A 26,227-nucleotide genomic window follows, 5' to 3' on the forward strand; every position below is an offset into this window, starting at 1 on the left:
TTTCTTTTCTTTTTGGAAATAAAACACTGTATGGACTGGGTCATTTCTCCAGGCATTATTATTTCTTTAATATCACCAGAACTGGCATTTTAGACATAGTCATTGCTGTTTCTTTTCCTGTGAAGACAAGGCGTACAAGTCTCAAGTTCTCCCATGAGAGACAGCTCAATGGTTAGGAACACACACGGCCTTTTCAGAGGACCTGGGTGTGGTTCCCAGCATCCTCCCACCTTTGTCTCTGGCTACAGAGGATGGGATGCTCCCCTCCATCCCATAGGTACTGCAGTTGCGCGCGCACACACACACATGAATAAATAATAAAACGTCTTTTTAAAAAGGTGTAACTGTCTTGACATTTCTGTCCTTTGATATTAAACAACCACTTGACAACATTATATTGGGGTATTTCTTCATGAGTACATGAATTTCACTAAAATTTGGGGAACTCTCTTGATTAGTAGAGGAGATTAAAATTGTGAATAAATGTTTTGAATATTTGCTTTTAAATGGAATATATGCAAAAATTTAACGAGTAAGTAAGCAATTACGATTTAAAGTTTTAAGTGACATATTTAATAAGTTTTAAAGAAAATTACACATCAAAAGAATTACAAGATAAGAATTTTTAAAATATGTGAACAATTATCTTACTACTTGATTGCGTAATTTCAGCTTTTTAAAAATAAGAGTTTGGACTGAAGTGGTCATTAAGTATAGAACATTGCATTTAAGTATGTCAGTTAAGTTAAATAGAACGAATATTAACAAAAAATAACAAAAAATAGGAACTCAAATGAAATAATAAAATTAATTGATATCTTAAATTTAAAAATGTCATTTCTGAATTGGCTGTCACATAAGCCAAAAGAATTCCCTCTGGCAAATATAAATCATATTATTTCATCCTTCATAAAGTCATATGTATGTGCATGCATGTGTGCATGTGTGTATATGTGGGTGTATGCATTCGTGCTTGTATGAGTGTGTGTGTGGTGTGTGTATGTGTGTGTGTGTGTGTGTGTGTGTGTACAAGCATGCTACCACTCCCATGTGGATGTCAGAGCACATTCATGGCTGCCAGTCCCTGCTTTGCAACTTTTCCTGAGTCAGGGTCTCTTGCTCATTGCTAAACAACCCAGGTTGGCTGGTCCACAAGAACGGGATTCTCTTGTCTCAGTTTCCCATCTCACCGTCGGAGTGCTGGCTACAGACCCAGCCTACTGCACTGGGTTTTACATGGGTTCTGGGGATCCAGACTTATGTCCTTATGTTTATGTGGCCAGCACTTTACCCACTGAGCCACCTCCCCAGTTCAATGAACCACATTACAAAACAAACAAATGAACAAAACACACCTCATTGAATTAGTGCTAACAGAACTGACCATTTTCCAACTTAGGGATCCAGTTTGTGTGAGAAGCCCCATCATTTTCTCTGACTTTAACACAAGTTGAGAGAGACAAACGAAGTGCTGGATTCTCTGTTGGATGTTCGGCAACTGGAAAGGAATTGCAGAAATACTGCCAAATCCTCTACTAGAGACTTTTCCCTCCAATATAGGTGTCCCCAAATCTCCAGGAGAAGCACCAAACTACCTTTCAGATGCATTTGTAGTAGGACCGATGTCTGTCCTGTTGGGCTATTGGCCACTAATGCTAGAACTGAGGTACTTGATGCTAGGCAATCTTCACACACAGTCCACAAGCTTTCACCAGCGATAGCATATGATCAAAGATTTACAGACAACTACACCCATGAGAAAACGTGGAGGCATCTTATCTCATCTTCCAAGTATGTCAAGCCTGCAGCCAGCAGAATGAATGCACCCTGTGAGCGTGAACAAACACAAAAATCGTCAATTTACTTAAACATGAGATTTTTGTTGTAGGTAATTTCCCCCTAAAATTCAATTGCCTGGTCCTTGAACGTGATAGGTCAGAAGGCTGGACATGGGTCTGGAGAAACGACTCAGTGTTTAGGAATGCTTTCTGCTCTTGCAGAGGACCTGGATTGAGTTCCAGTACTCGCGATGGGCTGCTTACAAGCGCCAGTGGTTATGATGCCTCCTGTTGGCCTCTGAGGGAACTGCACTCATGTGCACTGCCCCTTCAACTTAAAAAAGAAATTTTACAAACACATTTGGACCTTCCCAAAGGAGTAATTGCAATCACACGAATGAATGAAGTGTATTTACCTCTCTCTCATCCTGCCCACTCTACCACTCCAGAAACTGGAGCTGAGAACTACGAATTGTCATCTCTGAAACTGAACCACAAGAAAACATTCTCTTTTAAATTATTTAAGTCAGGTGTTTTGTCATAGTGATAAGAAAATTAGCAGCTACAGAAGGTTCTGGAGTAAATAATCCACATATTGGGATCAAAATCCAGTGAAGGCAGCAGGCACAGGAAGGAGGATTATCACGCTGATGCCTGTGAGGGCACATGTCTTGGTATGTGCTGTCATGGAGGGCTCTCCATGTTAGCACTTATTCCTTTATATAAAACTATCTAGGGCTGCCTGTTGCCAGGAAGAAAGGATCCATTACAAGGGCACAAATAAAGCACATCCATCAGACTCTCACTTCAGTCCAAAGCTCCCCTGTAGAAGTTCCTAAGTGGCCACTTTCACAGACACTTCTTATTGAAAAACGAAGGCTGAGTTTCTTCTAGGAAATAGCCTCATCTGTTCACCTTAAGGTTCTGAAAATGCAGCCCCGGAGAGATGGCTCAGCAGGTACAATGTTTGCCATGCAAGCATGAACCTGAGTTAAGATCCCCAGTGCCCATATAAAAGCCATGTATGGAAATGCGTGCCTGTCGTCTCAGTGATGTGGTGTCTGAGGTAGGAGGATCTCTAGACAAGAGGATTCTTGGGGCTCACCAGATTGTGGCTTTGGCTTCATTTGAGAGGTCCATGGTCAGTGAAAGACCTTGTCTTAAAATGTTAAGCTGTAAGGTGGTGAAAGAAGGCATCTGACATTGGCCCCCTGCACACACGTGCACGTGTAATAAACTCCAGACTTTACGATGGCACTACAAGATAGTCAACATGTTGTAGATAGCATCATGCATCCCGCATAGACTTCAGAAGGTTTTAGAAGGGCTTTTCTCCCTCACTAGCTTTGGTTCCAAGCTCTTCCTCTTATTATTATTTATTTGGTGTGTACATTTGTGTGCTTGTGTGTGGAAGCAGGCATGCGTGCACATGTGTGTACATGCATGTGGTGACCAGAAGACAACCTCAGGTGTCCTTCCTTACATGGTGTCTCCCCTGTTTTTTTTTTCTTTCACTGGTCTGGAATTCACCAAGCAGCCTGGAGTGACTGGCCAATGAACCCCAGAGATTCCCCTGTCTCTGCCTCCAGAGCACTGAGATTATAGACTCATGCCATTCACTACACCTGGCTATGTTATATATACTTTACAAATCATACTTGAGTCCTCATGCTTACACAGCAAGAACTTCGCCAATAGATATATCTCTTCAGTCCCAAAGTGCTGATATTTAAGAAATTATCTTTACTTTTGTGTGTGTGTGTGTGTGTGTGTGTGTGTGTGTGTGAGAGAGAGAGAGAGAGGGGGGGGGTGCAGGAGGTCCTTTTTTGCTATGTGTTGCTTTTATTGGTTGAATAAAGAGACTGCCTTGGCCTTTTGATAGGGCAGAGTAGGTGGGCAGATAGACAGGACTGAATGCTGGGAGAAAGAAGGAAGAGTCAGAAAGAGCTGCCACCATGAAACTGCCAGGTCAGATATGCTGAATCTTTCCTGGTAAGCCATGATCTCATGGTTCTACACAGATTATTAGAAATGGGTTGAATCAAGATGTGAGAGTTAGTCAAGAAGAGACTAGATATAATGGGCCAGGCAGTAATTAAATTAATACAATTTCTGTGTGGTTATTTCTGGGGTAAGTTAGCTGGGTGGCAGACGCAGCCCCCTCTCCTCTTACTACACACACACACACACACACAGAGAGAGAGAGAGAGAGAGAGAGAGAGAGAGAGAGAGAGAGAGAGAGCATGAGTGCTGGTGTCAGATACCTATCTTTGGAGACCAGGAGAGGGTGTGTGAGCTACCCGATGTGGGTGACAGGAACTAAATTGAGGACCCCAGAAAGACCAGTATGTGCTCTCAACTGGTGAGCCTTCTCTCTCTCCAGTCCTGTAGCTAGACTTTCCAAACATTAGGGGGTTTCATATTTCGGAACAAATGATAAGATACTGATAGGTAAATACCTCTGTTATTCACTCCCATCTCACCTATTAACACCTCACATTAATGTGACGCACATTTAATAATTAGCATACAAATGCAGATCTATCCTATTAACTCAAGTACATATTTGGTTTAGTTGCACATGGATTTTTTTCTTTTTACCTGATTCCCTTCTTGTATTTCCAATTCCCAGTGGCTGTGTTTCAGATTTGTCATTGGTGACCTTGACAATTTTGCAGAGAACTGCTCAGATCCCTCTCAGGGCTCTCCTCTGTGGTAATTTGTCTGATGTTCTTCTCATGACTAGACTGGAGTGATGGATTTTTTTCTTTTGAGAACCATGGAGGTCAAGAGTCACTTCCTGGCATCATGATTGAAGGCACAGGCTATTGACATGATGAATGGCTGTTCACCTTGATTTTGACCACCTGCCTGAGGTAAAATCTCATGTGTTTCTTCTCTATAAAGTTCTTTTTATCCAGCCTTCCTTCCTTATACTTCAGGAGGGGGAGCCATGAACGCTTGTCTTCACGGGAGAGGGACTATTTGCATACGGTATTTGGAATTCTTCACCAGAAAGCCATCTCTCCTCAGGTTTGGGATGACAGAGTAGCCAACTTTGGCACAGGTTGAAACTCTGCTGTGAAGAGATCTGCCTCGACACAGCCTCTCCACCAAGTCTGATTCCCACCTGTTTCATACATTTCTTTCTCTTTCATTAGTTTATTGAATTACTTGTATTGCTAGGTCCTGATGGATATTAGATGCAAGCATCATATATACTTATATACAGTGAATATCTATATCAGGGCTATGGTCATTATATATATATGAAGAGTGTTTTAAATTTTGAGTTATAATTGAATATTGCTATTTATTTTGCTGTTCAAATTGTCCTGTTACAGCCACTGGAGGTCTGTTCAGTTGAATGTTTCTTTGTTGAGTTCTTTTGACGTATGCTGCTGTGTGCGTACTGCATGGGTCTGTGGTATGTGTCTGTGTGGCTATGGGTGTCTGTGCCACTGGTGAGTGTGGAGGGCCGAGGACAACTTTCAGGAGTTGGATCTTGTCTTCCACTGTGGGTCTGGGGAGCCATTCAGACTTGCTTGGTGGCGAATGCCTTTACCCCCAGAGCCCTCTCCCACATTCACTTGAAATGTTTTGAAATCAATTAAACAACCCTCAGTTGAATGGCCTGACAATGGAGCCAAGAATCAAATTCAAAGCCAAATTATTTAAAGTGGACCAATAAAAGCTGTGTAGGCGGTAGATTGGAAAGCAATAGTTTCTATCTAATATGGTGTTTTCCTACCCAGGGCACCGTTTGAGTGTCACCTGTGCCAGAGACTTAGAACTGAACATGCAGGGGAGGGAGACCAAATCCTCACTAAGTGACTATCACTTTATTATCTCAGGTACTGAAGTCAGGTATCTATGGTACATGAGGTGACAGCCAACATTTTTTTTGGGTCATTTCTGCCAAATGTTTCTTGCTGCAGAATAATGCTTTTGTACACTGTAAATTGTCACTTGCATCGGTTTAATAAAATACTGATTGGCCAGTAACCAGGCAGGAAATAGAGGCAAGGCAACCAGATTAAAAGAATTCTGGTAAGAGGAAAGGTGAGATACAATTACCAACCAGACACAGAAGAAGCAAGATGAGAATGCCTCACTGATAAAAGCTACCAGGTCATGTGGTTAAACATACACAAGAATTATGGATTAACTTAATTAAGTTAGAAGAGTTAGTTAATAATAAGCCCAAGTATGCTAACCAGTTTATAATTAATATAAGCCTCTGTGTTTTTCTTTGGGACTGAATGGCTGCGGGACCAGGCGGGACAGAAACCTCAAGTTATAGTTTCTCAATATGAAATTGCAATATGAAATCATGTCAAGATTTGAAGAACTCCCTTTCCCTGACTCTAAAAAGAATGGAGCACAGGGTATAGAGCTGTAAGATAAAGAACTATGAAAATTTCCCAATACACCAATAAACATACGCACATACACCTCTCTCCCTCTCCCTCTCCCTCTCCCTCTCCCTCTCCCTCTCCCTCTCCCTCTCTCTCTCTCTCTCTCTCTCTCTCTCTCTCTCTCTCTCTCTCTCACACACACATCACATCACACATGCACACAGCTTCTTTGAAATAGCCCTTTACATAGGAGAGGAGAATATGATTCAGTAGATAGAGTGCTTGCTTATCATGTATGAAACCCCAGGCTTCTTCCCCTGCATGACATAAGCCATGCATGGTAGTCTACACCTGTCTTCCCAGCATGGAGAGGTAGAGTCAGGAAGATCGGGAATTGAAAGCCATTCTTGACTACATTCAAGGCCAGACTGGGCTACAGGAGACCTTGTCTCCAGACAGACAGACAGACAGATAAATAAGTAAAGTGAACCTATTACAGAGGAAGTGGTCCCTCAGCTTGCTCTCAAAAGTCACTGTACATGGGACGTCCAGATTGATCATTTGTGTCTCCTAGGGGCTAATTGTGATGATTGTGACGGCTGCATATGAATCACACACTGGACATTTGGAGGTAATTAATATGATGTGGAACCAAGTGATATCTCTTTTTCTCTCCTAGTGTTCAAAATAAACAATTTTAATGAAGTGTCATACAAAGATGTCTGTGTATTAGAAAGTGTTACAGAGCAGAAAAAGAGATATTAAAACAGACAGAGTGACCTACAGATGTCCTTTTCTTAGGAGCATCTCAGAATACACAATTTAAGAACACATTCTATTTGTTTAGTTTACGTGTTATATATACAAACATATAACACACATGTACATTTATAGTGTCTGTAATTTGTTTATACTATTAATCCCCTTTCCTCTCTAAATGTATGTTACATATGGCTGTGTATGTAATAATCTTTACAAAATGCTGAAGTATATTCAATATTTTAATAAAAGGTGTTATGCATATTTTGCATATCATATATGTAGTAGTCTTCCTTATCCATGAGGGATATGTTCCAAAAACACCCAGTGGATTCCTGAAACTGCTGATATTATCGAGGGTGATATTCAAACACAACCACTGAGTTGATGATGATATTCAAGTACAACCGTTGAACTGACAGTCAAGATGGCAGTGATGCTGACTTGCTGGAAGCACATAGCTATTGGGGACAGTGGGCAGAGATTCTTCAGAACATGGGGATAATGGAGCAGAGCAGGAACTCAAACAGGGCAGGAGCCTGAAGGGAGGAGCTGATGCAGAGACCATGGAGGAGTGCTGCTTACTGGCTTGCTCTTCATGGCTTGCTCAGCTTGCTTTCTTATAATATCCAGGACCACCAGCCCAGGGATGGTGCCACCCACAATGGGCTGGGCTCTTCCCCTTTCCCCATTGATCTCTGATTAAGAAAATGCATTACACCTGAATCTTATGTATACCTATACGATTTACCTTATAGGTATATGTAAGATCCATATAGTCTACCTTATAGGTATACATAAGATCCGGCAGAAGTGGAGACAGCGGGATTCCTGGGGCTCACTGGCCAGCTAGCCTAGCCTCAATCCTAAGCTCCACTTTCAGTGAGAGAGCTGTCTCAAAGGATGTGCCTGGCATTCCTAAGGATGGCTTCTGAATTTTCCTCAGGCTTGTGAATTTTGGGGCACATACACATATACAAATATGCATAAGAATTTGGCTAATTTGAATGTATGCAGCCATATTTGGCTAAAGTGATGTTTATTGGATGCCGTGGATCTGTGGGATGAAGTCTGAGATGTGTGCTCTGGCAAATGGTTGTCTTGCTAAGTGGTAAATTATTCACGGCCTCCATTCATTCTCTGATTTCCCTTCCCTTTCCGACACCATCTTTCCCTTGCTTCTTCAGCAACAATATCAAACTCCTCATAGTTCTTCCAATACCCTCTATCAGGCCATGACATCTTTGTAAATCTTCTTCCCCTGTGCTCGTGTCTCCTTCTGGCCTCATAAAACTGCCGTGTGCTCTCTTTTTTTGTTTGTTTTGCTTTTTTAGACAAAATCTTACTGCGTAGGCCTGGTTGTTCTCGAACTCACAGAGATCCACTTGCCTCTTCCTCCCCAGTGCTGGGATTCAAGGTGAGCATTAGTATGCCCAGCTTTAAAATGACCATCCTCTTTAAGAACCTCTAAAACAGACTTGAGGGGCTGGAGGGATGACTCATTATTTAGCATGCATATTGTTCTTCTAGAGGACCCAAGCTCAGTTTCCAGAACCCACAGAGCTCCAGCTCCTGGGAATCCAAAACCCTCTTATGGCCTGCACAGGTATCTGGACTCCTCATGAGCACAACACCCCGCCTCCACAACACACAATTTTTTTTAAAAAAATCTTAAAACAGTAACAATAAAACAGACTGGAAAGATATCCTTCCAGGGCTGCTTCTCTGTTTATCCCAGAAAATAAATCACTTCTTTATCATTTATTTTTGCTTCCTGCATATGGTGTCATCATTTGATGAACCGTATTCAGTCATAATGACTTATTGCACCCTTAGTGACTTGAGTGTGAATTCATGGTTACTTTGGTTTATTTCTCTAGCACCTGCTCCATTACTGGCATAGAATGGTCCCTGAAGTGCTTGTCCATTAGCTTCATTTCTGTTCCTGTGGCAGAATGCCTTGATGAAAGGCAATTTAGGGTAGAAAGAGTTTATTTAGCTTACAGTTCCATTACTCCAGAGATGTTAAAGCAGAAAGTTTAAACAGCTGATTACATCACAACCATGCTTGCTCTCTACCTCAGCTGGTTTTCCTCACTCCAACACACTTCAAGGCACAACCTAGGGAATGGTGCCTCCCACAGTGGACTGGGTCTTCCTACATCCATTATCTTATGACAACCAAGCACAGATACACCCACAGAGTAACCCAGTGTAGATAATCCCACATTGAGACTCTCCTCCCAGGCGATTGTAGGTTATGTCATGGTGACAATTACAGCTAGCCATCAACACGTGGCACTGGATTATTTAATTAGCATCACATATTATCATGTATTAATTACTGTGATCAAAATCTCTAACAGAAACAGCTTAGAGGAAGAAAAATTTGTTCTGGTTTATGGTGATAGAGTGTTTCAAGTCCATCACAGCAGGGGAATCATGGCAAAATTTAAGCCACTGTTCATATACTAGTAGACTGGGAAGTAGAGAGAAAGGTCTGGAAAAGAGGTGGGACAATAACCTTCGATGGCTGGACTCGCCAATGACCTCAGCTAGGCTCCACCTCTGAGAGGTTCCACAGCTTTGCAACTCACCATCTCTAAGTCAGTACCTAATATCCCAAACCTGATCTGTGTGTGGTATTTAACATTCAAACATAAGTTCAGAAAGAAAGTTTCTTTTTTAACTGATTTACTTTCTTTTATTCTTGTGTATATGTGCATGTGCGTGTGCATGCATGTATGTGTGTGTGTGTGTGTGTGTGTGTGCATGCACAGGAGAGTACAGTGTCTATAGAGGCCAGAAGAGGATGCTGGCTCCTCTGTATCTGGAGTTATAGGTAATCAAGAGCTGCCCAGTGTGGGTGCTGGAAATGGAATTGTAGTCCCCTGCAAGGGTAGCAAGTGCTCTTAACTGCTGAGACATCTCTTCAGCTCCCATTTAACCAAGTCTCCCCCTGATTCAATGTGTATCCTTTGGGTTCTGTGTTATCAAGACATTCCTTTTTCTGGACATAGAAGAAGGGCTGAGGATAGAGTAAGAGAACTGAATGCGTCCGCTGCAAGTGTGTGACACCCAGTTTCAGCTGCTCACTCCAGTAGACAGCCCGGGATTCAAAAACAGAATCACAGACTCTTTTCATCTGGTTTTGAGACTATTTCTCCAACCGTCCTCATGACCCTTGAGCTGCATTTAAAAATTATATCTCTATTTCTTGTAGTCTCGGAAATCATGCATACATTAACTCTGTCTTCTACACAGTTTCAAATGTAGTGGTCCCTCAATGGAGAGGGAAGTTTTTTTTTTTTAAGTGAGTTCATGGACAGTTCAAGTGGTTCAGCTGGTAGAGGTGCTGCCACCAAGCCTGATGACCTGAGTTTGATCCCTGGGACCTGCATGATGGATGGAGATGAGTGACCCCAGCAAGTTGTTTTCTTACTTCCACACATGCACATGCAGACATACACACATACCCCGAAACCCATCAAATAAATACATACCTGGAAAATTCTTGTAAAGGGTGAGCTCATTTGTTGGGCCGATGTTCTCAGACTCTGAACTGGAAAGCACCATAACTATCTCTCTCGTTTTGCTCTAACTGTTCTTAGGTCTAACATGCAATTACCAGTCGGTTTTGAGACATACCTCAGTTTTACTTTCTGATGCTAAAATAATATTGGGCACCATAGTCCAAATGACCCATCAACCCCTGAGTTGGAGAAACCCAAAGGTGAGATGGGAAAAACAAAGAGGCCGGTCTGTATAGGATTTTATATTTTACCAAGCGTGGTTTCATCCAATCGGCTCATTGGAACATCTCAGGACTCTGCAGTAAATGGAGCTAAGAGCACAAACTGTGCGAGAAAGGGACTGACGACCTTGCTACTGATCTGACACATCCAAGTTCTTATGGCAAGTGAGAGGCACTCTCTATAATCTGCCACAAGTCCAGAACTATTCTCCTACTCACTCAGATGCAGAGATGATTGGCTACCTTGACTAGGCTCTCTTGAGACCAGGGTCTTGTGTTCGACAGCAGAAGTCTTTCCAGAAATTGCAGTTTCAAAGTGAGAGTGTGATCTCGCTGCGGTACCCTGTTATTTCCTCTCTGGGATGTTGCTTCTATCAAATGAGCAGGAAAATTGCCCGTGACAGCTTGATAACTACCCCCAGCCATGGTCGACAGAGGTTACCTTCAGCCACAAGGTAGGGGAAGCGGTCGCCATGGAAACCCAGAAAGAAGCAAACCATTTCTCAAACGCAGCTCAACCGCAAGGGCTCAATTATAAACTTTGTCAGGAGTCGGGATGTGCTAAAGGTTGATTGAGATTAGAGCTGCACCCGTGGTGGGGGGGTGGGGTGGGGTTCTAAGTAATCAAAATCATTTTTGTAAATGTCTTCTGGTCAATAGTGTGTGTGTGTGTGTGTGTGTGTGTGTATGCAAAATGACTGGTCGGGCATGTCTCATCCCAAATCTCCATTCCCTGATTGTTCCCAGATGGGAAATATAAACTTTTGAGTTTGACACAGTGCTAAAATGAACAATTCTACTCTGACCTCACAAGATGGGCTGTAGACAGCAACCCGGTGTGTTAGAGATATTGCATGAAATTGTCTTCAGGCTGTGTGGAACAGGTGAGTGTGAAACACATGAACGAAACGTGAAAACTCTCATGTCCAGACTTGGGTTCCATACCTCATATACCTCGTTATATACATGCAAATCTTAAAAACTTAAAAAAAATAAGATCCAGATTACTTCTAACACTTCACAAGCATGTGAGAAAAGTGATAAAATATGACTTTCTCTATATGCATATACACAATATACTATATATACACATGCATACGTGTATTATAATATATGTAGTTACTCATATGCAATATACATGCATGGGTAGGATTACACAACACACAATCTACATGTAGACACATATACATATATGTAGGTATATGTACAAACATAATATATAATGTATCTATATATGTACATACATACATAAATATATACATGTATACATGCATGCAATGTAAATATAATACACATGTAGGTATGGGTATAAACACATAGGCTATATATCTGTTTATAGTATAGATATTATATATGTATATACACGTATATACAACTTACACATAGGGCTATGTACAAATACATACTATATATTTGTAGGTATGCACACATATATGTATATATAATATATGTGTAGATATAAATACATAAACCCTGTGTATATACATATGTATGCACCCACATATATAGAAACTATTGGGCACACAAATACATATATACATGTAAGCACACATATACACATAGTATTGGGCATATCTCTTCAAACTCATTTCATGCTAATGCTCTTTTAGTCAGGATTAGCTAGTAGAACAGAACAGATAGTATGAGTATTTGTTAGAAGAGGGTTTATTGAATTGACTTACATGTAGAGGCTGGGCTCAACAATAGCTACCTTCACACTGAAGAGACTGTTCAATTCAGGTGTCTGAATGCCTCAGCAGTCTCAAACTGTTGCTGAAGGCCTGGAGGCTCCTGCAGAGATGCTGGTCCTTAGTGTACATCGGAAGGCTAAGAAGCTGGGTGCCGATGTCAGTGAAGGATGGCAGCAGAAACAGCAACAGGTTAGATGAACTCAGCATCAAGACAGGAAGGAAGACAGGCAGAAAGTAAAGGTTTCCCCAGTGAGGTCCCTTTTATCTGGTGGCTACTGGAAGGCTCCTCCCACATTTAGGATGAGTCTTCCCACTTGGATGGACTGAATGAAGAAGGTTTCTCATAGATGTGCCTAGCAGGGTGTCTCTGAGTTGACCCCAAATCCAGTTAAGCTGACTGCAAAGATGAATTATCGCAAATGCCTTTGGCTTTTTATCTCCCCAATTCAGGATCCTCATAAACCCTCAAAGTTGAAAGCCCATTGTAATGAGATTGTTACAAAAATTCTCTAACTAAACCTTGTGTGTGGGCTGGTAAGAAGGCTCATAGGGTAAAAGAGCTTGTTGCCAAGCCTGAAGACCCGAGTTCCATCCCCGAGATACATATGCTGGAAGGCGGGAACTGACTCCCATGAGTTGTTCTTAATCAAGTCATGCTAAGTATAAGATGTGGTATTCACATTGATGAATCAATGATACTACAATACATCCTAATGTATTCTTTTTTTAATAACCAGATACCCTCCTATAAAAAAGAAATATATGTTTTCTTGCTATTTCTAGACTTAGAGAAACTTCTTTTTGCGGTGGCTGACAGTGATTGTGGAGAATAAATGGTAGTTGAGTGCTCAGACCTAAACAGAATGTTAGTAGTATCCCTTTAATGATCATGGGCCATTTCGGGCAATGGAAGTGGAAAGGATGTAAGACCTGGAAGAAAGGGAGAAGAGCTGTGGGATGCTGACATCTGTACTGGGTACAACGGGTGCAGTCACGACCACAGCGGCTGTGGCTGTCTCCAGTGGGCCTGCACAAGACTGGAGCCATCGGTTGTTAGCCATGGACTGGGGAGAGGCTCCTGGAGTTTTGGAGAGGGACAGCCACCAGGTTCCAAACCCATTATCTCATACTGGCTCCTGGCTAACCTCAGTGGGTCTCAGATCCAAAAGCAAAACAAGAGGCTCTTTGGAGGAGGTGACAGAGGTGCTTGTGACAGGGATGAGGGGACAAAAAGAGACGATGGGCTGAGGAGAGTCAGAATGTGTCATATACCTGAAAACCATGGAAGAGCCAATTTAACATAAAAAGAAGCATGTCAGGGCCTAGCTCTGGGGAACATTTCTGCTGTGGGGTTGGAGAGAAGGCTCAATGGTTAAGCACTCTTGCTCTTGCGGAGGACCTGAGTCTGGGTCCAAGCACCACGTCAGGGTAACCATCTGTAATTTCGACTCCAGAAGATCTGATGCCCTGTTCTGGCTTCCACAGGCTTCTACACAGACACACAGGCACATAAGCACACAGGTATACACACGGATACATAGACACACAGACAGATAGATAGACACATGCACACATACACAGACACACACACAAACACACACACACATACAAAGTTTTCAAATTCTCTCATGCTCAGGAAAAACACAACACAATGACTCTGATCAGATTTGTGTCCCACCCCTTACCAATTGCTGTTTCTTTACCCTCCACGATGGCTAAGACTCCAGGCTGGTGGCCCAGATCAGGCATGACTCAAAGAGGCAGTCAGGCTGCCTAGCAAACAAAACAGGTTGCAAGAGGGTGTGATGCCATGAAATAAAAATTTGAACTAATATCCCTTTGCTATCTCTGTGGCAGCCAGCCCATTCCCTTCTCCGCATGTTCTCTTCCTAAGCTAATAGCAGTTGGAGAGCTGAATAGGCAAACACATGGGATAAGAGGGAGAGAAAACACTTTCTGACTGTTAATCCAGACCCTGTAGAACACAGTCATGTCTAAAGCAAGCAAACAGTATAAGAAACCGACTCAAAAGTTTGCCATTGACATGATGGTCCTGGGGCTGGAGAGATGGCTCAGCCATTAAGAGTGCTTACTGCTCTTGCAGAGGACCCGAGTTTGGTTCTCAGCACCTACATCGCCTGTAGCTTCAACTCCAGGGATCTGACTCCCTCTTCTGACATCCACAGTCTCCTGTTCTCACAAGCTACGCTCCACTACCCGCAGGTCCCCCATACAATACTTTAAAAATAATAAATCTTTCAAGAAGAAATTGTTTTCCCTCAATTTCCAGATTCTCTCTGCCTGTCTCTTCAACTTTTCCTAAACAGTCTCTGCTAGTCCATTTTATGTTTATTTTGTGTGTGTGTGTGTGTGTGTGTGTGTGTGTGTGTGTGTGCGTGTGTGCGTGCAGGGGTTCCTATTTGGAGGACAGAGGTGGTGTTGAGTGCCTTCCTCTGTCACTCTGCACTTTAATGTTGTAGACAGGGTTTCTCACTGAACCTGGAGCTTTGTTGATCGTCCATTGGTCACTGATTGGCCCAGGGATCCTCTTTTCTCTTGTCTCAGTGCAGGAATTAGGGACCACACCACACCTGGGATTTTGTGTGGGTGCTGCAGATGCAAACTCAGAGCCCACATATGTGCTGCAAGGACTTTCCACACTGACCCATCTCCCCATTTTCTGTTGTATATTTCTTTACCGAGGAGAGCTTCTCAGCCCAGGCTGGACTGTTGAACTCGAACTCATGAGCCTCCTGCCTCAGCCTCTGTTGAAATAAGGAGCAGTGGCGGGTCTGCGTCCCCAGCACCCCAGCCGCCTGGCTAGCTTATGCCCGAAATAACAACACACAAACTGTATTCATTTAAACACTGCTTGACCCATTTCTATCTAGCCTCTTCTAGGCTAATTCTCACATATTAATTTAGCCCATTTCTAGTCATCTGTGTAAGCACCCCATGGTGCGCTTACCGGGAAGATTCTAGCCTACGTCCATCCTGGGTCGGAGGAGCTTCATTGCATGCATCTGCCTGGGAGAGCGGAGCATGCCTCTCTGTCTGAGGCGTCTGGCTCTGAGAGGAGCTGCATTACTTCTGACCTCACTTCCTCTTCCTCCCAGCATTCTCTTCTGTTTACTCCACCCACCTATGTTCTAACCAATAAAATGGGCCAAGCCAGTTTCTTTATTAGCCAATGACCTTCCTCCATCAAGCCTCCGAGTGCTGGGATTACTGGTGTGTAGCACCCACCATGCCTGGAACTGCGAGTTTCTCCTGAGGACTTTGACATTTCCTTGGTTCCTCTCAGGGTACTGTCCCCTGGGGAGCTGTGGAATCCCACGTGTGTCTTGCGATTGCGTGGTGAAGAGAGAACATGTCCCCCCCCCCCCAAACATACTTTGAAGACTTGAGTCTCCTGCTCACGGGTCCCTCTTCTCTTATAGACCAGACCGTGTGGCATTATAGAGAAGGCATAATGCCTCCTGATGGGCAGGGAGCCAAGCTCGGAGATTGCGTGAGAAAAATGGCCAGTTTCAATGGTAGATTCTGTCCATTAAAACCTATTACGGCTCCCCTCCCAGAACCCAGCTGGTTCCATTAGAGAAAATTGGAGTGAAATGGTGTCAGCTTTAGCGCCATAAAAATGAATAGGAATCTCGCTTTCCATTATTCTAAATTACAGACTGTTGCGTTGATATGTATTTATTTTTGGCATTTCTCTCTGGCCTTGGTTGAGGGTCTGACCCCTGAATAATGAATAAACAGAACGACACATGTCAGCACTTGAGCCTTGCCTGTATCACCTTTTTTTTTTCCTGTTTTGATAAAAAAAATTTTAAATGCAACAATCCTAAGTGGATTGATAATCTCAGCCCCTTTTTATATTCAATTTCTGTCTGGGAAAATGGCCTTTGAAATGAAGGAAGGAGGGGATAGTTCATACAGAGGCGAAGTTGCCAACTGATTCTCAGGCTTCGAGGCAGACGTTTCATAGCTTGAAAAAAGACCAAAGTTTTATTTTATATTTAACTATTTGTGTTTGTGAATGTGTGTGTGTGTTGGTGTGTTGAATGTGTGCGTGTGTGTGCAGTGCCCACTGAGCCTAGAAGATCCCATGGAGCTGGAGTTTCAGGTGATTGTGAGACACGTGATGTGGTTTCTTAGAAAAGAGCGTGGGTCACCTTGAAGAACAACAAGCGCTCTTTCTCAATGGCTGAGCTATCTCTCCAGTCTTCTTTGGCAGCTTTTAAAACAAAAATAAGAACACGGAGTAATCAGAGTTCATTGCAATAAAGACAAGTCATTTTAGGTTGCTTCAAAATGGTCACCTCTTTTGTTCGGGCACACTTCAGTTTAGAACGTTCTTTCTAATGTTTCATTCAGACCTGGGTGTTTACAGGAGGGATCTCAAAAGGGAGCTGAAGGACAAAACAACAGTGGATGCCACAGAAATGGCTGTGCATGTGTTGTAAAGCCATCCATTTTTCAAGACATTTTGTATCTTACTGGTCTAGCACTTAAGTAGCTATGGAGAGTATAAAGACCAAAATACAATAAATCCCAGAATGCTAGAGATTTGAGAGGCAATTGAATTACTCTAGAGATAAGAGAGCACATCCCAGAGCACTGCCTCCCTCCCCTCTCCATCATCCGCTTCCCCTCCCTCTGCTCCACTGCCTCCTCTCTCTCTCTCTCTCTCTCTCTCTCTCTCTCTCTCTCTCTCTCTCTCTCTCTCTCTCTCTCTCTCCTCTCTCTCTTTCTGAGTCTTATGTATCCCAGGCTGCTCTTGAACTTCCTATGTATCTAAAGATGACATTGAACTTCTAATCTTCGCGTTTCCACCTTCCTACTTCTGGGATTACCGATGTGCACCAACACCTCTGCTTTATAAGGCGGTGGGGGACAGAATCCAGGACTTCACGCATGCTAGGCAAGCACTCTACCAACTGAACCCCCAATCCCACCCCAGAGAATTTCTGAATTTCAGGGACATGTATGATACCTTTAAGTGCTTTCAAATGACACAGCGCTATAGCTTAAAATGACCAACAACAGTTTCCTGAGCTTAAGTGTTTTAAAATGCACACTGGCTATGTTGCTGCTGCCTCACAGTACTTGTGAGCCTGAGGCAGGAGCATGGCAAACTTGAAGACATCCTGAACTACAAAGTAGGTTTTGAACCTCCCTGTACTACATACCAGAATCCTAGTTTTTGCTTTTTTTTTTTTTTTTTTTTTTTTTAAGCTGGGCATAGTGGCAGATGCCTGTCCTTCTAGCTTTCATGATGCCAAAGTAAGAGGATCAAACTTGAGGCCAATCATTTCTCCATAATGTGGGCCTGTCTCAAGGTAAAAGAAAAAGTTGCACATTTCAATGTTATGACTGTGTGAGACCAACACTCAAGGTTTTACAAAACTTGGAACACTTATAAAAGCACGCCATCTTCCTCTTTTCTCCCTTCCATCCTCTTCCCTTCTCTCCTCTCTTCCCCTTTTGTTGTTGTGAAAGACTCTTGAACTAAGAGCATCTTAGGGGAGGAAAGCGTTTATTTGGCTTACACTTATAGGATACAGTACATCATAATCAGGGCGTGAACTCAAGCAGAACCTTGGAGGAATGTGTTTGCTAGCTCATAGCCTCATGCTTACTCAACGTCTTTATTCAACCCAGCACCATCTGCCTAGGGAATGATAGATACCACCCACAGTGGGATGGACCCTCCTTCATGGGTGAACAATCGAGACAACTCCACTCCTCAACAGGCATGCCCATGTTAGTTCACTCTGAGAATTCTTTACCTGAGACTCCCTTCTCAGATGACTTGAGGCTGCATCAAATGGACAGTTCAAAGTAACTAAGTCACCTGTTTTTATTTTTTTCTTTTGTAGAGACAAGTCTCACCCTGTATTCCAGGATGGCCTAGAACTTACTATGTAACTCAGGCTGGTCTCCTATTCACAATCCTCCTGCTTAAAGCTTTGGAGTTTTGTTCCACTAATAAATCAATTGCTTCTAATTGATTTCTTTCTTTCTATCTGTCTCTCTCCCTCTCTCTTTCTCTCTCTCTCTCTCTCTCTCTCTCTCTCTCTCTCTCTCTCTCTCTCTCTCTCTCGTGTGTGTATTCACATATATGATAGGCCAGAGAGGATTTTAGATATTTTGGAGCTGGGATGTACAGGTGATTGTGAGCCACCAGCCATGGGTGCTAGGAACCGATCTCTGGTTTTGTGAAAGAAGAGCATGCACTCGTAACAACAGAGCCATCTCTCCAGCTGAGGAGGGTGCATTCTAAAGAGAGAAATATCTTGCTCAGAGGATATAGGCACCCTTGTATTTTCTATTAACAAACTGTTTTCTAAAGTAGTTTAAATCAATTTAAAGTCCTACTAGTAGTGGATAGCAATATATATATATATATATACTCTGTCTGTTTATCTATCTATCTATCTATCTATCTATCTATCATCTATCTATCTATCTATCTATCTATCTATCATCTATCTATCTATCTATCTATCTATCATCTATCTATCTATCTACCTACCTACCTATCTGGTGCCAAAATTCTTCAAGGTTAATGTCTAATATCCTCTTAGTATGTGCCTAGTTTGCATATTGCATAAATTAATGGGAAAAGTGTCTGCCTTTAAGTTCTTCATATTTTGTGTGTTTTGTACTTGCACAATATAACATCAACCAGAGTAGGAAGTAGATGTGATAGCTAATTTTGGTTTAGAATCACCTAAGAGACAGACTATTATTGGACATGTCTTTGAGGACATTTCTGGAGACCTGTAGCTGAGGAAGGAAGACCCATCTGGAATACGGGTGACACCCTGCCATCCATGGGCTGAATTAAAAAGAAACGCAAGCTGAGTGTCAGGATTTATCTCTCTGCTCCTTGACTGTGGATGCCATGTGACCAGCTTCCTCATGCTTCTACATGCCATGCCTTCCTAACATGATAAACTGTGTCCTTGAACTGTGAGCCAAAACAAACTCTTCCTTCCCTGCTTCTTTATGTCAGGCATTTTGTCACAAGGATAAATGTAACTTCATATGACATCCTGTTCTGGGGTCACCCTATTGGATTCTGGTTTGTGTGTAGGTGCCAATACCCACTTCTCCATATTGATGTTACTGTAGATAAGGTAGACATAAAATCAATGGGTATGGCTAATAATTAAGGTTTTGATGTTTAGATCAGTTGTAACTACATCTGTAATTATAATAGCAGATCAGAGAATGGTTTCATGCTACAGATCATGGAAAGAGTAGGGTGCTCTTTAAATGCTTGAGTAGAATGCTCACACAGCAAGTTACCAGAGCAGACGGATGACCAAAGTGTTGATCTTGTCTTTCTGAGTCTGGCGTATTTCACTTGACACAGCGATGTTTCAGTTCAGGCACAATCATGTTCCTGTAAATGACATGTGTGGTGATTTGAACGCGAATGCCCTCTCTAGGCTCATGTGCTTGAATCCTAGGTCCCTAATCGGTAGAGCAGTTTTGGAAAGATTAGCAGGTATGGTCTTCTTGTTAGGAGTTATGTCGCTGAGAGTGCTCTTGGGGCTTCAAAGGTCTTCTGTGTGCATAGTGAACTCTCTGCCCTCTGCCTGCCTACCTTACCAACACCATGCTCACTGCCATGATGGTGATAGACACCTATCCCTCAGGAACCCTAAGCCCCCAAATAAAATTTTCCTTCTGTAATTTACCACAGTTATGGCATTTTGCCATAGCAATAGAAAAGTAACTGATACAATATTATTTCATTTTTCTTTATGGCTCTGTAAAATTCAATTGTGTGTAGGTACTACATATTCTTGTGTGGAATCTAGATATAAAATTACATCTATCTATTGTCTCTCTATCCAATTTTTTTCTATCTATCTACCTATCTATCTATTATCTATCTATCTATCTATTATCTATCTATCTATCTATCTATCTATCTATCATCTATCTATGTAGATATGTATATACCTATAAATGTATTTATGTATGTTTGTATGTATGTATCTATCTATTTAAAATTATATGTCTGCCTGTCTATCTATCTATCTATCTATCTATCTATCTATCTATCTATCTATCTATTCATCTCTCTCTACAATTGCACCTGCCTATGTGTATTTATGTTTGCATGTATCAGTCATGAAATCAGAAAGAAGACCATGAGAGAGATGATGAAGAGATCTTAAGGAAGATGGACCAAGGGAGAATAGTTGCGTACCCATGACATGAAAGCAGAAGTGGGGACATCCTGAGGAATTATGGGAACCAGAAAGAGAATTCAGAGAAAATGGGAGAGGGGGCTGAATTAGAACAAAGTGCAATGATGTATAAAATATCACCCTAAAACTCATTACTTTGTATGCTGACCTAAAACTAATTTTAAAAAGAATTACTTTTTGTGTGTACCTGGATATATGTCTGCATAGTTCCCTGCAGAATTCTTTCAGTGCTAGACCCTTTGCAAATTGCTTCGTTAGTCTTTGGAAACCTGGACGAGATATCATAAGAGAAAACATCTGGAAGGTGGAGAATAGACAGGCTGCTACACGTTCTATGTTCTGTTAGAGTCAGAATACTGTGCTGGCTGGTCTCTGTCGCTATGACAAAATTCTTCATCACATCAATCTAAAAGAAGATGGGTTAGGGGACATGGTTCAGTCAGTAACCTGCCTGCTTCACAAGCATGAAGAACTGACTCAATTTCCAGTAACCCCAGCCATGGAAGTCTACATTTCTAACATTCCTGCCTCTACCTCCCAAGTATTGTGTTAGAAGTGTGCACAAGGATGCTGCCCTAGGGTTTCTATTTCTGCGAAGAGACACCATGACCACGGCAACTCATGAAGGGAAAACATTTAGTTGGGCTGACTTACATGTTCAGAGGTTTAGTCCATTATCATCATGGTGCGACATGGTGGCCTGCAGCAGACATGGTGCTGGAGAAGGAGCTGAGAGTCCTACATCTTGACTAGCAGGCAACAGGAAGTCACCTGTCTGACTGGGCAATATCTTGAGCATGTATGAATCCCCAAAGCCCACCTCCACAGTGACACACTTCCTCCAACAAGACATCATCTATGCCACAAAATCACACCTCTTAATAGTGCCACTCCTTTTGGGGGACATTTTCTTTCAAACCACAACAAATGCCTTCTTTATGCAGTGCTGACATTAGAACCCCTGGCTTCACGTGTGCTAGGCAAGTGCTCTGCCAATGGAGTTGCGTCATCTCCCATTTTTATAACCAGGAAAAATCAGAGACATCACTGGACCCACTCAGCAATCATTGGGAAGAGACAGAAAATAGGATTCATGTTGTGGATGTTAACATTTCAAAACAGAATGCACAGCTGTGAGATTAAAACCAGTGCTGCATTTATCTCGTGGCACAGATGAGATTCTTTACCCAGACTTTCAATGATCAGGATTTTCTTATTATAAAAATAATGCACATTTTTCTATAGGAAATGTAGTCAGTCATTACTCTTGATTTTACTTTGTGTTTTGTCTTTTTTCCCCTGCATGTCTTGGGAGTTTGATGGAGAAGAAAGGGTCTAGAATTAATGTGTGGCTCAAGTCAATTATTTTTATGTACAGTAGTATCTAGAGAATGCGAAAGATTAGACCAGTGGTTCTCAAACTGTGAGTCACGATCCTTTGGACTTGAATGACCCTCTCACGGGGGTCACATATCAAAAATCCTATATTTACATTACAATTCATAATAGTAGCAAAATCACAGTTATAAAGTAGCAATGAAAGCAATTTTATGGCTGGGGCTCACTAGAGCATGAGGAACTGTATTAAAGGGTCATAGCATCAGAAAGGTTGAACATCACTGGAGTAGACACACTTATTCTAGATCAAGTAGAATGTGGTATCTCTCATTGTTCTATAAAAACCTGTGTGTACAAATATAGTCTTCTTCACTTTTATCTTCATGTGTGTACAATGCATGTGTATGTGTGTGTGTGTGCATGTGCATGCATATTGGCACATATGGACGTGTGGAGGTGAGAGGTAATCTCTCAAGTGAGTTCTCACTTGAGACAGGATCACCTGTTGCTACCTTCTGTGTAAACTGGATTGGCTGGTACAGGGAACTTTTTTTTTTGTATCGCATGTATTTATTAAATTGTCAAATCATCATCTGAGAATGATCTTGTCTCTGTCTTTGCAAAAAGTCTGGAATTCCAAATGTTTACTATCTTATTCAGATTTTCTTGGGTTTTGGAAATCCAAATTCAGGTCCTCTGCCTCACACAGAAGCCCTCTTCTAGCATATGAATCCAGAAAGTCAAAAGGTGTTTTTGTAGCTCTACTGGGGAACATTTCCACAGAATCCTACAGATAACAGATGGTTGCACTCCATCACATAGATATGAACTAGCAACCCATTCCCATTTCTTTAAAAAGTGCCCCAATAGCCCTTTTGTGCTTTTTATGGAGAAAGATATGAGGATGTTTCTTGCCCAAATTCCCTTATTTTAAGCTGGTGAATTGAGCGTAGAAACTTTTCTGAATTGTCTACGTGAACTTGTTCTCATTAATTGATCACTTAAGTTGGTAATGTTGTTTGAGCAACAATAGCCTAGAAGTCCAACACACTGCAGAGAGATGCCTCTTAACATACTAGAGACCAAAGGTATTACACTGCTTGTCAGGTGTAAGTGTGTACTAGTTAATGGTGTTGTGAGCCCTTGTGATATTCAAAGCAAACACATTTACTTAAAGTACCTCATTTAACCTCCACTATAAGCCTCTTGAGCCAAGTGCTATTCTCCTTTTGTAGATGAGTAAATAGAATTCAAGATATGAGCTCATTCTTTCCGAGTCTCTGAAAATTCAAGCAGCAGATCCAGCTCTGAAACCCAGCTCAACAGCTTTGTTCTTTACTATTTCTGCAATAAGTGGCTCTTCTAGGTGCAGCCTGGAATGCCGTCTTGTCTTTGGTAGCAGGCTTTTCATGTCATATAGCATACCTTCTTTATGTGTGTGGTGTGCATGGGTGTGTATGTGTGTATATGAGTGCTCTTGCCTGTGAAGACACCTGTAAGGACACCTATTGAGGGCATCTATAAGGACACCTGTAAGGACACCTATAAGGATACTTGTGAGGACATCTGTGAGGACACTCGTAAGGACACCTGTGAGGACACTTATAAGGACACCTGTGATGACACCCATAAGGACACCTGTGAGGACACTTGTGATGACACCTATAAGGACACCTGTGAGAACACCTGTGAGCCCACCTGTAAGAACACCTGTGAGGACACTTGTGATGACACCTATAAGGACACCTGTGAGAACACTTATGAGGACACCTGTGATGACCCCTGTAAGGACACCTGTGAGGACACCCGTAAGAACACCTGCGAGGACACCTATAAGGAAGAGACACCTGTGAGGACACCTGTGGATGTTGAGACTGACATAAGGAGTTCTTCCTCCATCTCTTCCCCAGCTTACTTTTTGAGACAGGGTTTCTCACTGATCTTGAAGCTCACCATTGGCTAGAATGATTGGCCAGTGAGTTTCAGGGATCCTCCTATCTCTGCCTCTCAGGATTGGTGTGCACTTCTACGTCTGTCTTTTTACATGGATTTTGAGGATTTGAACTCGGGTCCTCCTGCTTGCATAATAAACACTTTACCCACTGAGCCATTTCCACAGACCTACAACAGCACATTTTAATCTTGAAAAAAAGTTCCTCTCCGCTGAGATACTGAGGTTGTGATAAGTGCAGGTGCTGAGAGGAGTAATTTGAGTGCTGGAGCTACAGACAGGTGCCACCATGCCCGACTACCAGCTTTATTTCTGTCTGTCTCCTGCAAGGTAATGTCATATCTATCAGATGCTCATTCCTGAGCTACAAACCCAATCAAAACACTATCGCTAATGGCATAGGCAACAACTATCTTCACATCTACAACCAAACGGTAAAGTAAATATCTTAGCTGAATTCTGACGCTTTCACTGACAGCCACAGAATGTGTATTTAAAAAAAAAAACTGTGCAGTTCATGGTTCTGGAAGCTAAGAGGTCAAAGTATATGGTATCTAGGGAGGGTCTTCTTGTGACACCATATGGCAAGATAGCAGAAGCATGCTGCTGCTCAGTGCTCCGCTTTTGTTAGGAAATCAGCACTGTCATCAGGGGAACTGCACCCTCACAACCTCATGAGGTCATCTAATGGCCCCATCTCATCCTAATCTCCTTCCAAAAGCCCCACCCCCAACAGCCATCAATACATAAATGTAGAGGTTGTTTTCAACACATGGGTTTTGGGAGCACACGCTTCAACTCTAGCAGGAAATGGTTGCTGCTATTATCTTGGATCATAATTAAGAACAAAGATAACACAACTGGTGACCAAGATGAGACTCAGTCCCATACCATCTGTCTGTTCATATGACACATTAAAGCCAGTTTCTTATAGCACAGAGGGCTGGATGGAAGAAATTAGCGTCTCAAAGTCTAAAGGGTGCCATTAAGATGGCTCAGCAGGTCAAGGCGCTTACTGCCAAGTTTAAAGGCCTGAGTTCAACCTTGGAACCCACATGGAGTAGGGAACTGAGTTTGGACAGTTGTCCTCTGTGTTCCACATATATGAACACACACACACACACGATAAATCTAAAAAAAATATGGAAGGGCCAGGATGTGGGTTATTGTGTAGACTACTTGCCCAGCATGCATGAAGCCCTGGGTTCTATCCTCAGCACTGCATAAAAACCAAGCATGATGGTGCACACCCACAGTCTCAGCAATAGGGAGGTTGGGACAGGAGGATCAGAAGTTGAAGGTCACCTGTAGCTGTATAGTGAATCTGAGTCTGGCACAGATTACATGAGAGTTTGTCTTTAAACGAGACAAAACTAGAAAAAAAGCTACACTTCGTTCATGTCTCTGCATAAGCCAAAGCAGTGTGTAGAAGACAAAATAGTCTGTTATAGGATTATGTTATAATCAAGCCAGATGCCCAGATGCAGGCATTTAAATTATTACACAGTTTGCTCTATTGATAAGAATACTGTAATGAACACTTTCATGTAAAACCTTCTTCATCTCTACCACTTCTATTTCTTTAAGGTACTATTTCCAAAACTATAATGTAGGGGCATGTTTAGCCTGTCATCATGATTGTGATTGGGCTCCAACTCACAGTGATCCTCCTGTTTCAGCCTCACAGGTACTGAGATCACAGCCATGCATAATCAAATATAACTCTGTGTGTATTTTAAACGCCACAGCAATTTCTGAGAAGATTAAACAAGTGGCAATCCATACTGGAAAAAAATATACAATTATACATTGTTTTATATTTTAGCCACAATTTTTATCATTCTTGTATCTATGCTAATTTCATTGGGAAAAATATATAGCTTCGTATTACTATGTTCATGCTGTCCATGGGGCTCTATGCTGTTTCCAAAATTTACTAGTCTGTTTTGGTGATTGATTTGCCCTAGGAAGGCATTTAAATATTAAATATGTTCATCATTTATTATATTGGTTTTAATATTTTTTTGTGGTTCTGGATATGGAACCCAAGGCTCTATGTGTAGTAGGCAACCCATTTATTACAGAGACACATTCCCAGTCTCTCACTGGAGGATTTTAGTCAGGTGATCTACCACTGAGCCATACCACACATTCTCACTGGGGGATTCCAGACAGGTGTTCTACCGCTGAGTCACACCCCAGAACCTTGCGAGGGGGGATTCTAGGTAGGGGCTCTGTCATCAAGTTACACCCCAGCCCCTCACTGGGGGATTCTAGGCAGGTGCTCTACCACTGAGCCACACCCCAGCCCCTCACTGGGGGATTCTAGGCAGGTGCTCTACCACTGAGCCTCACCCCAGCCCC

At 42.2% G+C, this 26,227-nt stretch overlaps 1 protein-coding gene across 1 annotated transcript in view; it reads left to right on the forward strand.

The window, feature by feature from the left end:
• LOC126516022 (Golgi apparatus protein 1-like) overlaps positions 1–26,227 on the forward strand; it is a 90,129-nt gene that overhangs the window by 38,409 nt on the left and 25,493 nt on the right. Inside the window, 2 exon segments of the mRNA XM_050166151.1 lie at positions 12,429–12,529; positions 23,402–23,761. Of these exon segments, the coding sequence (XP_050022108.1) occupies positions 12,429–12,529; positions 23,402–23,761 (461 nt within the window).

Source organism: Alexandromys fortis, unplaced genomic scaffold (assembly GCF_014885135.2).
Source record: "Alexandromys fortis isolate MF-2015 unplaced genomic scaffold, M_Fortis_MF-2015_v1.1 scaffold_151, whole genome shotgun sequence".
Classification (NCBI taxonomy): domain Eukaryota; kingdom Metazoa; phylum Chordata; class Mammalia; order Rodentia; family Cricetidae; genus Alexandromys; species Alexandromys fortis.